Here is a 13,093-nt window from a genome sequence, read left to right as displayed (position 1 = left end):
TTTTAATTAGGAGCTGTCAGAGTGCCCGTGTAATGCAATCCAGATGGTCTGAGCGGTGAGCGCGTTCAATGTAAAATGACGAGAGGCGAGGCTCACAGAAGATGACTCATACGTGCTCGTCCACACTGTTTTTCTTGTTTTTTGTAGGTGGCGTTCGCTTTCGATCTCTTGCATTTCTCATCTCCTTGCTGTCTGAAGTGGTGTTCATTATAAAAGAAAGCGCTGCCGTGTCTAAGTTTCCAGGAACACCATGCCCTTTAGCAAACACCTTTTAATAAACACACCCTAAAGGTGTGCTGTTTCAGCTGCGGCTTTTCAAGCCCTTTTGTCTGACGCCCCCCCCCCCCCTACACACACAAAGCACCACGGACTGCAAGAGCACGTCTTACACGGGCAGTGTGTGAGTGCAGCCGCTCTGCCCGGGTGCCGGTGCACCTTATGCAAACAACCCACCACGGACTGCAAGAGCACGTCTGACACGGGCAGTGTCTGAGTGCAGCCGCTCTGCCAGTGCGCCGCTGCACCCTATGCACACAACCCACCACGGACTGCAAGGACACGTCTGACACCGGCAGTGTGTAAATTCAGCCGCCCTGCCAGGGCGCCGCTGCACCCTCTGCACATAGAGGGGGCACAGCGCAAAGAAGCACAAACACAGAGGCCTCACCGCACGTGGGGCCGGGGCCCGGGTGCCGCTTCACCCTATGCACACAGAGCGGGCACAACGCAAAGAAGCACAAACACGGAGGCCTCACCACACGTGCGGCCGGGGCCCGGGCGCCGCTGCACGCTATGCACACAATCCACCACGGACTGCAAGAACACGTCTGACACCGGCAGTGTGTGAATGCAGCCGCCCTGCCCGGGCACCGCTGCACCCTCTGCACTCCTTGCTGTCTGAAGTGGTGTTCATTATAAAAGAAAGCGCCGCCGTGTCTAAGTTTCCAGGAACACCATGCCCTTTAGCAAACACCTTATTTTAATAAACACACCGTAAAGATGTGCTGCTTCAGCTGTGTCTTTTCAAGCCCCTTTGTCTGCTGCCCCCACCCCCCCTACACACACCAAGCACCACGGACTGCAAGAGCATGTCTGACACGGGCAGTGTGTGAGTGCAGCTGCTCTGCCAGGGCGCCGCTGCACCCTATGCACACAGAGCGGGCACAGCAAGAAGCAGAAACATGAGGCCTAACTGCACAGTGGGGCGCCGGGGGCACTGACTGCCACTGTGTGAACGGAGTCGCCTGCCCGCCGCCGTTGCACCCTATGCACACAGAGCGGGTACAGTGCAAAGAAGCGCAAACACGGAGGGTTCACCGCACGCGGCCTGGGGCGCAGTGGGGCATCGACTGGCACTCAGTTCTCTGGGGCCGGGCGCTCGAGATACGTCTGCGGCTGGCCAAGTGACCTGCGCAGGTGAAGGGCACCGTGCCAGAGGTGCCGCTCAGCCCTCCATCCTTCCAAGGTCGATAACTTGACTAAAGATGCCAAACAGTGCAGCAATTCCACAGGTTTCCACAGTTATAGGAGTGGAAAGGACGAGGCAAGTGGGTGTGAGGGGGCGGGGCTTGGGTGGATGCTGGGGGTGGGTGTGGTCACCTCAGCTGCATTCAATTCTGCAATATTAGAAACTAGACATGCAGCAAATGTAAACACTCCCACCCTTTCTTTTAAGGAGCCCTCCCTTCCTCGGACATTAACCTATGGCGTTTTTTTCTGCTTTTGAAACAAATAATTAAGCTGGCTGTGATTCCGCCGCGGTGGTGTGTGGCGGTGGACATCTATCTGTTGAATGGTCCGTGTCACACGGTAGCAATCTCTATTGTCAGGCCCGATTGCGTTTTAGGCAAACACTGAGGCGCTCATAAAGGCAGGGGTCAAGTACAGCTTTGTTCCACTCTGCAACGATTCACCTACCGGACCAGCGGGCAAAGGATCTTTCAATGCTCGAGGCGGCAGAGTGGGGGTGCCATGGCTGCCGGTGGCCTGTCCGACCCAGGGACCAAGGTCACCTCGTGCCTGGGCGGAAAACCCTGTGAAGCCTCCGTCGTATCAAATACCCGACAATTCCATTGGAGACATAGAAAAGTGTGTGTGTGCCTGTGTGTTATGGTGTGATGTGTATGTGTGTGTGTGTTACAAATCTCATTATTCATTCTGTGTGTTTGTGTGTGTGGGGGCGCGTGTGTGATGTATGTGCTTCAAACCTTACTATTCATTGTATGTGCGTGCGTGTGTATGTAAACCGCAGAGTGTATGTCTGTGTGTGTGTGTAAACCTCAGTGTGTGCAGTGGCACCAGTGTGTGGTAGATGGCGTTGTGTAGCAGGTGTAGTGTTATCAGTGTTACTTAGCTATGATTGTGCAGCAGGTGCAGTGGCACCAGTGTGGCGTAGCTATCATTGGTGCAGCATGTGCAGTTGTACCGGTGATTGGTAGCTACCATTGGTGGACCTGGTGCAGTGGTAGTGTTGCTTAGCTATGATTGTGCAGCAGGTGCAGTGGCACCAGTGTGTGGCGTAGTTACCATTCGTGGAGCAGGTGAGGTGTTATCAGTGTTACTTAGCTATGATTGCGCAGCAGGTGTAGTACCACCAGTGTGGCGTAGCTACCATTGTGCAGCAGGTGCAGTGGCACCAGTGCGTCATAGTCACACACACCACCAGCCATCAGTGCACGCGTCAATTGTTAACGCATCCACAATTAACTATTGTACCAATCTCAGTATGCTACACTTTACTTTTAAACATATTCTTGTAAAGCACAGCATGCCACCATTGCTACAATTCAAATCTAACTCACATAATTCCACTACACACCACATGCACACACTCCATAACACATAGCGAAAAGACATTGCCATTTACAATGCCATTAGCTCAAAGTCAAATAAATCCGAGCCCGATTGCATTTCTAATGCTTGTTAATCTTCTCAAGAGTGGTGTCTACTTCTGGGCCGAAGAGGAAGTCAGGGTTTACTGGCTGATTGAGTAGGTTAGTCTGGATTTCTGATTTAAAACCAGAGATGCGGAGCCAGGCATGCCTCCGTAGCATAACGCTAGTGTTAATGGCCCTAGCTGCTGTGTCTGCTGCGTCTAACGCGCACTTAATGGAAGCGTTGGAAATTAGCTTTGCCTCCTGTATAAGCATTTCTGCTCCCTCCTTATAAGTATCCGGCAGGTGTTGAAGGAGCTGCTCTAAAGTGTCGTAGTGTGCCCTGTCATATCTTGCTAACAGGGCCTGTGTATTGGAGATCCTCCAAATATTAGCAGCTTGAGCAGCCACACTTTTCCCAGAGGCTTCGAAGATCTTGGATTCTTTGTCTGGGGGAGGAGCATCACCCGTGGTTTGTGAGTTAGCCCTCTTGCGAGCATTAGCCACCACTAGGGAGTCCAGGGGGAGTTGGCCCCTGATGTAGGTAGGGTCCACGGGCGCAGGCCGGTACTTCCGTTCGATTCTCGGGTTCACCACCCTTGCTTTAGTGGGCTCTTTAAAAATGTCACTGGCATGTTTGAGCACACCCTTGAGCATAGGTAGAGTTTTCACTGATCTCTCAGATGTTGAGAAAGTATCAAAAAGGAAGTCCTCTTCCACAGGGTCAGCGTGCATATCTACGTCATGGTTTTGTGCTGCCCTTTCAATTAGCGCTTTGAACGCAGCAGTGTCCTCAGCAGGGGAAGTTTTGACTGCATATGACTGAGTGTCAGGGGTGGTGTGAGGCTCATCGGGGTCAACAGTGTCAGCCCAGGGCTGTGACTCATCTTGATCTGCGTCCATTGGGTAGTTGAACTGGTCCTCATTGTCCCCTTCCTCCACATCCTCAGTGACTGCTGTAGGTGAGTAGGAATAGCCTTGCCCATATGTGTGTTTAGGCTCAAAAAGAATTGGAGAGGTAGTGGAGTCTCTCTTTTTTTTAGTGGTATTTTGTAAGGCTCCATAGGTGTTTCAGGCCTGATTTTCCGTTTGTAAATGGTGAGCCTGCCTGATTCTGTGTCAATGTACAACTTTGACTGTTCGTCGTAGCTCGGTGTCTGGAACTGAACGGTTTCGGTCCGAGGCTTGTCGGGCGCAGCTACTGACATGGACTTGGATGAGTCCGTAGCTTTCTGGACTTGCACAGCTTTAGGTCTCGCCGTTGGTGGGAGCCCGTATTTGATAGGCGCCGAAGGTGTCGGTGACGGATCGGCTTGCTTCGAAGACTTTGACTTCGATCCGCCGGACTCTGGCTGGTCCGCGTGCTTGTGCTTTTTCGTCGACTCGACGCGGTGCTGCGGAGTGGGGACGCTTGTGCTGGTGGCGGAGGTGTGTGTTCCTTCGAGCCGATGGTGGTTTTCGGCTCGAAGGCCTTGAGTAGATGAGTCTTTTGGACCTTCGGATCGACGGTCTTTTGGGCCTTAAGCCCCTTAGAAGAGTCGCCATCTTTGGAGTTGGGCTTCGACGCCGACGTCGACGTGAGCGTGACGTGTTTAACGGCAGACACAGTTTTTGTCGCTCCGATCTTCGGGTCGACGCCCCCTGTCGACTCCGAGGGGTTGAGCACCTGTTTTGACTTGGACGGCTCCGAAGTCTTCGAGCCGAAGGCTGTTTCCAACAGTTTTGGTTTCGCTTTCGGCTCTTTTGATTTAGGGTTCGATTTCTCCACTAGGAGTGGTCGATCGACCGATGGCTCATGAGAAATGTTCTTAGTCGGGCCTGGAAGCGAGACTAGAGAACGGTGTTGAAGATCTTGGCTAAGGCCTTCTGGCGATGCCTCGACCTGAGCCGTGGAAGAGTCTATATGAGGCCCCGCTACTGCGGTTGGGCCTAGCTCCTCGCTGGAGTCGTCGTCGACGGCTCCAAGAGGTTGTGCGTCGTCTCCTACCTCGACGATGTCTTCATCATGGACGTAGAGTTGTTCCTCGTCCTCGTTATAGGTAGAGTCTTCTTCCGCCGCGGGGTCCGATTGTTCAGGTTCGTCGTCTTGTACTATGTCGGTGTCATCACCACCGAAGATGTTTTCTGGGTCTGGCGCCGATTCACGCACCGACTGTCGTGCAGCACGTCAAAGACGGAGAGTTTTCTTCGACCTGAACTTCGAACAGGCCATGCAGCTGGCCTCGTCGTGATCCGGTGAGAGACATTTGTTGCACACCGGGTGCACGTCGATGTGGGGATATTTAGAGTTACAGACGGGGCATCGCTTGAACGGGCTCCGTTCCATTGTCGATCGTCGACGGGCCTTGGCGTCGAAGACACAAAGTCTTCCGAAGTCGAGTTCAAAGAACAGGAAAGCCAAAGGGCACCGAACGAAAGACAATACCGACGCCTCTAAGGCCTTTTGGCCCCGAAAAAAGAGTAACTATTACAATTTCCGAACTTGAGCTAAGAAGTACATCCGAACCTAATGGCGGAAAAAAACAATCTGAGCATGGAGGGGATGCCCATGCGCACTGTAGTCCGGGGAGGAGCCACCTATCTCGTGATACTTCGAAGACTCTTCCAGGACAACAATGTGCAATCATCCGGACCCAACACTAGGCGGCGATCTATGCATAGATATAAATTCAGCAGCCCACATGCCTCGAACTTGCTTTGTAAGGGTCAACAATTCCAAGGAGGCCCTGTAGTTCTGCTATTCCTAAAGCGTTCGAAAGCAAAGTCTGCCTTCTCCCCAAAGGGGCGAGACTCATCAAAGGACATATCTATTAGTGATGCCTCAACATCACCAGAAAATCTAACTGATCTTATAGAGGCATGCCAATAAAAGGCAACATTGGTTCAGACTACCCTGCCAATCCAGTTCATGGTATCCAAACCTGTGCAGATGACATAGTTGACAGCACCTTGCCCTTAGGAACCAAAGAGGCTATTAAGTCCTCCGGGACCCCAGCATGCTACTGGCCTTGTTCCAAAGGGCATATGTATAGTGGGCCAAATGACTGTTTATGGACCTCAGTGCCAGGCTGGCAGAAGAACACAGACGATTGCTAAAGGCATCAATCGTTTTGGATTGACAGGAAATGATTTAAGATTCACCTTAAAGGCATGCCCCATCTACAAGGAGAGCACATAAAGGTTGGGGTAGTCTAGTGATAGTTTGCCTAAGAGCAGTGATGGTGATGCAAGGTCCAAAGTCTAATTACAATTTGATGTACTGTTTATTAATCCGCACATCAATTTCTTAATCCACAATCTTACATTCCACTTGTTTGCCATCACTCTTTACAAAAAGTACCAGTTTCTTTGCATTGGTACTCGATTCCGCTTGAGTATCTACTTCTTCAGTTAGGACACATATGTGTTTCTTCTGCTGCCTTTGCAAACCTTCAAAAAGTGACCAATTTTACAGCAGTCCTTACACTGTTAGTCTATCACAAGAAATGTTCTAGCTTATGAGACATCGACCCACAGATAAAACACATAATTTTGGATGTTTGTTGCACTAAATAGGTTTGCTTTGAAAGATTGCTGTGATGCTTGCCTTGTAGCACCTGTGATTGTGCTAGACACACTAATGTTGGAATCTCCAACTGGTTTCCATTTTCTAGTGAATTTTCAATGCCCCTTTGCCATGTCTAGGACATTGTGTAGAGCTGGATTTTCATGCCAACAGACGCTCCAGCATTACTGTTTGAAAAACACCTACCAATTAACTGCTCTCATATGACTTGGGGTGTTAATGCCTCAAATTCTCTGCTTGCAGCTAGGACCTAAAGGCAGAGGTATAGGTGCCATTCGATTAATTGGGCATTTATGCCTGTAACACGGCGCCTCCCGCGGCAGAGAATTCCAACATGGTGTCCGCGATCGGGCACCAGGAAAAGGAGGTCGGCAGTCCAATCCAAGGATGGATGGGAACGCCGGCTCAGGAAGAGGAGGGGCGAGAGGAGGGAGTAAAGAACGCCACGGAGCCGATCGGGTGGCTGCGCCTGTTGGAGGAGGAGAACCCCGAGGATCTGGAGCTACAGAGGGAGGGAGAAGCGCTGAGGGAAGGAGTTCAGGAGAAGGAGGTCACGCCGAGCGACGAACCGCCTAGAGGCAAGGTCCCAGAGTCAAGCCGGTCTGAAGAGGAGTACGGCGAGGCTCCCCCTGCCACGACCCTGGAGGGTCGTGGCCACAGGCAAGCACCTTTCTTTTCTTATTTTTGCACGGGCTGGTGGAGGTTGGGGCAGTGAAGCACACCTGTATGTGCATGTGCACCCAGCCACATATTCCCTCCACGTGTTTTTCCTGATAGTTTACACAACACAGCCCCTTTTTAACACTACACCATCCGACCCCAGGTGATGGTACACTGACTACCTCAGCCCTTACATACCTGAACACTGTCTGGCTTTTCCTCCGAGGGCCCTGCCTACTGACCCCTTTGCCTGCTTCCAGTGGGGCCGGAAGAATAGATCGCGAGGAAGTGCCCTAGCAAGAGAACGGGAGAGAGAGACTGACCCAGAAGTCTAGAGACAGACGAAGGACAAGGAGTCCTCCAATGTATTTGATTCATTGACTTTTATGGACCTTTTGTTTTACTTCCACGTATATATAATTTTTTATTTGACCATTAAAAACCCCTATATAACCATCCCTGACTCTCTGTTCTGTATCACCACACGACCACAATGCCCTTGTCAAAAACTTACACCTATGCACAATCATTTTTTTTTTAACTGGCAAAGTATTCTTCAAGTTGTGGAGTCAGGATCTTCAACTTTTGCAGCGGTGCACTCATGGACATGGTGATAGACATTCTGATCTTCTACCCCTTGATAATAGTACATGTTTATTTTTCTCTACTGGAGCATCTATTGCATTTAAATAAGCCTGGAAAGACTTTATAGGCAATGCCCACTCTAACCAGACTACTCGAAAAAAGGTGGCAGTGACATTTTATTCTGAATGGTGTCATTTTCAAGAAAAAACCACAAGCACATCCCTGCATGCCCTAGAGCCACCGTTGCTTGATATGTAGCTTGCAATAATTACACTTATAATACCAAGCACAACAATACCCTCAGCTGTCTTTTTTTTTTTTTTAAATGTCACAAAACCAAAGCATGCAAATTAATGACCGGTAAAATGGATCTACGCTTCTGACTTATTGTGTGCAAATCACAGTAGAATGAAAAGAATACAAACTACTGGTGATAAATTGGTTTGATCTGCACTATAGAACTAATGTGTGCAAATTGCAGAAGGTTGAATGACGGTTGTTTGACAAATGTTCATCACAATAATAATATACAGCTCAAGGTGAAGCGTGGAGATCGCTGTGTGGACGATTGTCAGGGTAAACAAAGGAAACAGTCCTTTTTTTATGGGAGTAGCACCAGTGACTAGTCGACTAATCAGTGAGAAAGCAGCTTCATGACTAAACACAAATTCTTCCTCGTGGTCCATCTAAACGTTCGCTGGATGGAGCTGCAGAATGAAGGGCCTCATGCACTATTTGATGCTCCCCGTCCTTAGACCAACGCATTCAGCTCAGCAGGGATTCTGCTGGATGGCTTGCATTCGGCTCAGCATTGATTGTACTTGATGACCTCCACTGCTTGTGAGGGAGAGCTTAGGTTCACGCACTGCAGCTTGAAGGGATGTCTCACTCCAGGTCCGCTAGTCACTTTACATGGTCTTCCCTTACCATGCCACAGCAATTATCAACTGCAGGGAGTGTGGCTCATGCATTAGCCCGCAAATTTCTAAAAATGTTAGATTAAACAAAAAAATTGATCTTGCTATGGTGCTAAATCCAACACCACCCTGGCCTCTGTTGTTCTATTATTTCCTTGAAGCACTGTGCAATATGCCCACCCCAATGTTTCAAACTATGTAGTACGCCGTAAATGGCACAAGTGTTACTCACATTCTCTCACTTAGATGCCATGCTCTGAAAATTGGTTTGTCGCCAATCTGGAGTGATCAATTAAGGCATGTTAAGGCAAACTGGTCAGGTCAATATAGGTTTACTGCAGAAACAATATGTGTTGTGTTCTCTGTGGGAGTCAATTGACCCAGAGCCCTTACAGGCTATGAACTCAGCACAGTGTTCGATGACACATCATGATATTCTGCTCAGCATCAAGGAACATTTGACACCATCACAGCATACAAACAATCATATTTTTAAATAAAAACACACCAATAAATCTTGAAGCTGTTGGGACTTTTAAGACACAGTGAGAACGGAACAGCAGAATAACATTTTGTGTTTTAAGAGGAAGTCCAAGAAAAAGATAGTGGAACAGAAAAATAAATCAACCCAAACTTCCATCACCAGAAAACATGCACAAAATAGCAATAGGGGTGAATGCAAAATACAAAAGTAAGATTATTTTTCTATTAACCCCAGCCCCTACTTGAAATCTACTGAGCTTTCCTTCCAGTACAGATGAAGACATAAGGACCTGAGCCATCTCCCACTTCCCCACCTTTTCAACATCTTTGGCTGTGTGGGCTCATGGGCCTTTAAAACCAACTACATACAGTGATATCAAACAAGTGGCCTATAAATGAGGCCTGTTTGCCTGAAGACATCACAGCCTGATGGTGAATAAGCCTTTTCATCTTCAAATCTCTTCAAGGTCTTTCCCATAGACAAGGTACTACTCGCTCAAAATCACTTCTTTCTTCCAGACATCCCACGAGCAACCACAAAAAGGTTTTCCTCACTGTCATTTATTAGTAAACGATCACAGTTGATGCAGAAAGAATCCTCCATGATACCTAGGTGTGTAGACCTCTTAATTTTACCTATAGTACATAAATATTAAATCCTTCAATGGGTTATTTAGGCGGACACTACCCAGGATAAAAGATTTTAAGTGTCACCACTGCCATTTGGATTTTCCTTGTTATCTAGAATGTTATTCAGTTAAGCTATACTTCCTCTTCATAGGAGCAGGAATGGGAGAAACATCGTTGCTCTAGTGAGTAACCTGCAATTAACTAAGTGAACATGGTTTCTTTTAAAGAATCGGTTCATTTATACTGTAAGTAAACTGAAAGTGAACTGCATCGAAGAATAACATTTTATGAATATATTAATGCTCCAGATCTTTGGAAAGGCAATCAGCATTTTCCAAATCTCTTCTCACTAAAGTGCATAGCCTGCAGGAGGGTAATGCAAACAGGTTCCAGGCAACGGTCTGTCATTTAACACAAAGATGTTCCTCTACCTCAATGGATAACATCTTCAAGTCAATGACACCCAGACCCAAACATGCATTCTGATAGTACTGCTGTTAGATGGATGGCAGGTGCAGGGTTCCCATAGTATAGTAGAAAATATTTGGAATGCAGAGTTAGAGAAAGGCACATCAATCACAGCTGAATGTAGACAGTCAAACAGAAGATGGATGGAGTATATACCTCTGTATCCTGTTTATCCACCTGCTCCCAGCTGGCTTCAGAGAAAATCTCTGTGCTGCAGCGAGACAAGCAGTTCGGATCCAAATTGCTTTCCAAGTCGGGCATTGAAGTCTGTAGGTAAATAAAGAAAACTGAAGGGAGCCTTAACAACCCTCTTTTTCATTGACAAATGAAAAAGCACAGCGTAAGAGCAATATACATACTCTACAAAAATGTTAGCCATGCAGATGGACTTTGTTAAAGAAAACTATGACGATGTTGCATAAGTATTTAGAGGTAGTTACCACTGACAGAGGTGACTGAAGGAAACATTACTTACCTGTAATCCTGGTTCGGCATCTAAGGAATCCTTGCTTTAGTCATAAATGTGGAATAATAATTTCCACTAGTGTGCAGGGTCCCCAGAACACTTCTCTTAATTAAATCCAGAGGCAGATCTTTAATGGAGGTACACACACTTAAATTGCATGCATCAATTCCGTAGGCTGAAGCTGGTCAGCTTTTACTGAATTTCTCTCTCTCGGAGAAAGACAATTTCAATCTACATTGTAGCAACCAGATGAAAATGTAGCCCTTCAACATGATGAGCTTTAAACCGTTACCTTACAGAAGAGACAACAGAAAGAAAGGGTGCCCTGCTAGGCCGAGATTGAATTCGTTTAAAAAAGAGAAACAGAACACTGCTCCTATAAGGAGTCAACAGCTTCCATGTTACAGCAGGCGCTGTACTGGCAGTTTTGCCTCACAGCCTCAGCTCTTTTTGAAGGATTTTAATGTCGGATTAAAAGACTGTTGCTTTTAGTAGTAGTGAATAACTTTATTCAGTTAAATAACCATCAAAGTACACACAGCAAATAAAAACAAGCTCAAACAGACAATCAATTCGCGGGGGAAAGTACTGGGTCCTATATACACCAATACAGCCTCACTACAATAATCGAAAACATTTCAATCAGTTCATAAAAATTTTAATAATAGCAATAATGTACATAATTTTAACATTTCCCTCCAGGCATGTTTAAATACATTATAAAAACCCAATAAAACATCCCGTAAAAAGTACAAGAAACTAAAATATATATATTACTTTAAATATTGACCACTCTGACCATCAGGTTCCCTTTATAGTCATTTGTTTGAACCAGCAACAATTTCCCTTCTGCGCATAAGCAAATCTATCTTCACATACCATATAAGGGCTGTGCAAATAAACAACAAGCATTTACAATGCAACGGTTTCGCCTTTTCAAAAGTTAGCTATTGGCATTGTAAATGACTAAATTTTTATTTATGTGTTGGTTTTGAAAACCGATAAATAAATGGCAGTATCATTTACATTGCCAATAGCTTAATCTCTCGCAAATGTGAGACCTATTGTACCCTACTGGACGAGCTCAGCAGACAGCAATTACTTGCAGACGAGTTCTATAACACAACAGTGACTGCTAAATCCAGCGCTTCACAATAGAAACAGAAATGATACATGAGAAGATTACGAGTGAACAAATTACAAAAGCAGACGTTAAATTACATGAGGCAAAAGTGACAATTGTGAGCAAACAAAATACACGAGGTAGCAAAAGGTACATTACAGGAGTAATATACGAACTCGAAACTGACAAAGTAACGGGCAGAGGGTGTCATATTGGATGAAGCGGGCACTTCAAGTGAGTGTCAGCGGGCACTTTGCCAGGCAGGGGTTGGGAGCAGCGGGCAAAGGGGTTGTAGAGAGCACTTCAAGCAAGGGGCAACCTGCACTTCTCCAGACAGGGGCTGAGAGCAGTGAGCAGTTGGGTTGAAGGGGGGTGAAGAGGGCACATCAAGGGATGGGCACTCTGCACTTCACCAGACAGGGGCAGGTAGACTCCAACATAGGAGGTCAGAGTTGGTGCAGAATACACTTTAAGTGAGAGACAGCCTGCACTTCACCGGACGAGGGCAGAGAGATGGTGCACTACACCCGTGCCCCGGGGTGATGCCCAAGGATGACGAAAAATACGTTCTTGAAAGTGCTGACGCCACGGAAGTTGTGAAAGCGTGTGCTTGAAAGCTAATTATGGACCTGTGTGTCTATATGGACGATAGAGCATTTATAATTTCAAAACGTGCGACGTGCGTGTTTCATTGCCAAGGTTTATGTGGGGGAAACAATGTCTCTAACATATACCAGGAATTGTAGTTTACAAGTGCGGAGGGTCTTTTAATATCACAACACGTCATTAAATCTACATTTTCTGTGTTCGGTATGAATGACATTGTGTGCCTGCCCCTGCCCCGAACGTTGACCCATTTGAATATTGCTAGGTTTTTTTGTTTCAAATATTTTATTGGCATTTAAAAGTAATGTGCAAAAAACATTCAAGTGTTACAGAACCCTTGCGATGGATACAAATAAATTTACCATGATACATTAGTATGGAAGGCGTACATGCAGTAGTGAGCGTGAAAATCAGCAAAGACACTTAGGCTCATATTATTAGTTTGAAGTTATTTTTTTTCTGTTTGGCTTTGGTAAGCTGCTGTTCTTTATAAACTGTACATTTATTTAGGATGCGTGCGTCCATTGTGCCAGTGGGCGTATTGGGGTAGGAAAGACAGGTACAATCAGCCCTGGCAGGCTTTCGGTAGTCACGAGTCCGGCACTTATAGAAACGCGGAGAAGTGGAAAGAAGGGGTAGGTTTCGAGATTATTGGATGGGAAAAGGTACTCGAGACATTGAGAATGCTAGAGAAAATGGGCAACAGAAAGAAAGCCA

The 13,093-nt window shown here is 46.9% G+C and overlaps 1 protein-coding gene across 18 annotated transcripts in view; it reads right to left on the bottom strand.

Annotated features, from left to right (window-relative positions):
* The window catches only part of MTMR3 (myotubularin related protein 3), a 1,335,997-nt gene that overhangs the window by 157,774 nt on the left and 1,165,130 nt on the right, over positions 1-13,093 (bottom strand). For all 18 annotated transcript variants that reach the window (XM_078667211.1, XM_078667215.1, XM_078667214.1 and 15 more), the window contains one exon: positions 10,338-10,448. In XM_078667211.1, coding sequence (XP_078523337.1) covers positions 10,338-10,448 — 111 coding nt within the window. The remainder of the gene's footprint in view (positions 1-10,337; positions 10,449-13,093) is intronic.

Source organism: Lissotriton helveticus, chromosome 11, assembly GCF_964261635.1.
Source record: "Lissotriton helveticus chromosome 11, aLisHel1.1, whole genome shotgun sequence".
Classification (NCBI taxonomy): domain Eukaryota; kingdom Metazoa; phylum Chordata; class Amphibia; order Caudata; family Salamandridae; genus Lissotriton; species Lissotriton helveticus.
The sequence above is the reverse complement of the archived record's forward strand: the minus strand, read 5'-3'. Positions and strand labels throughout refer to the sequence as shown.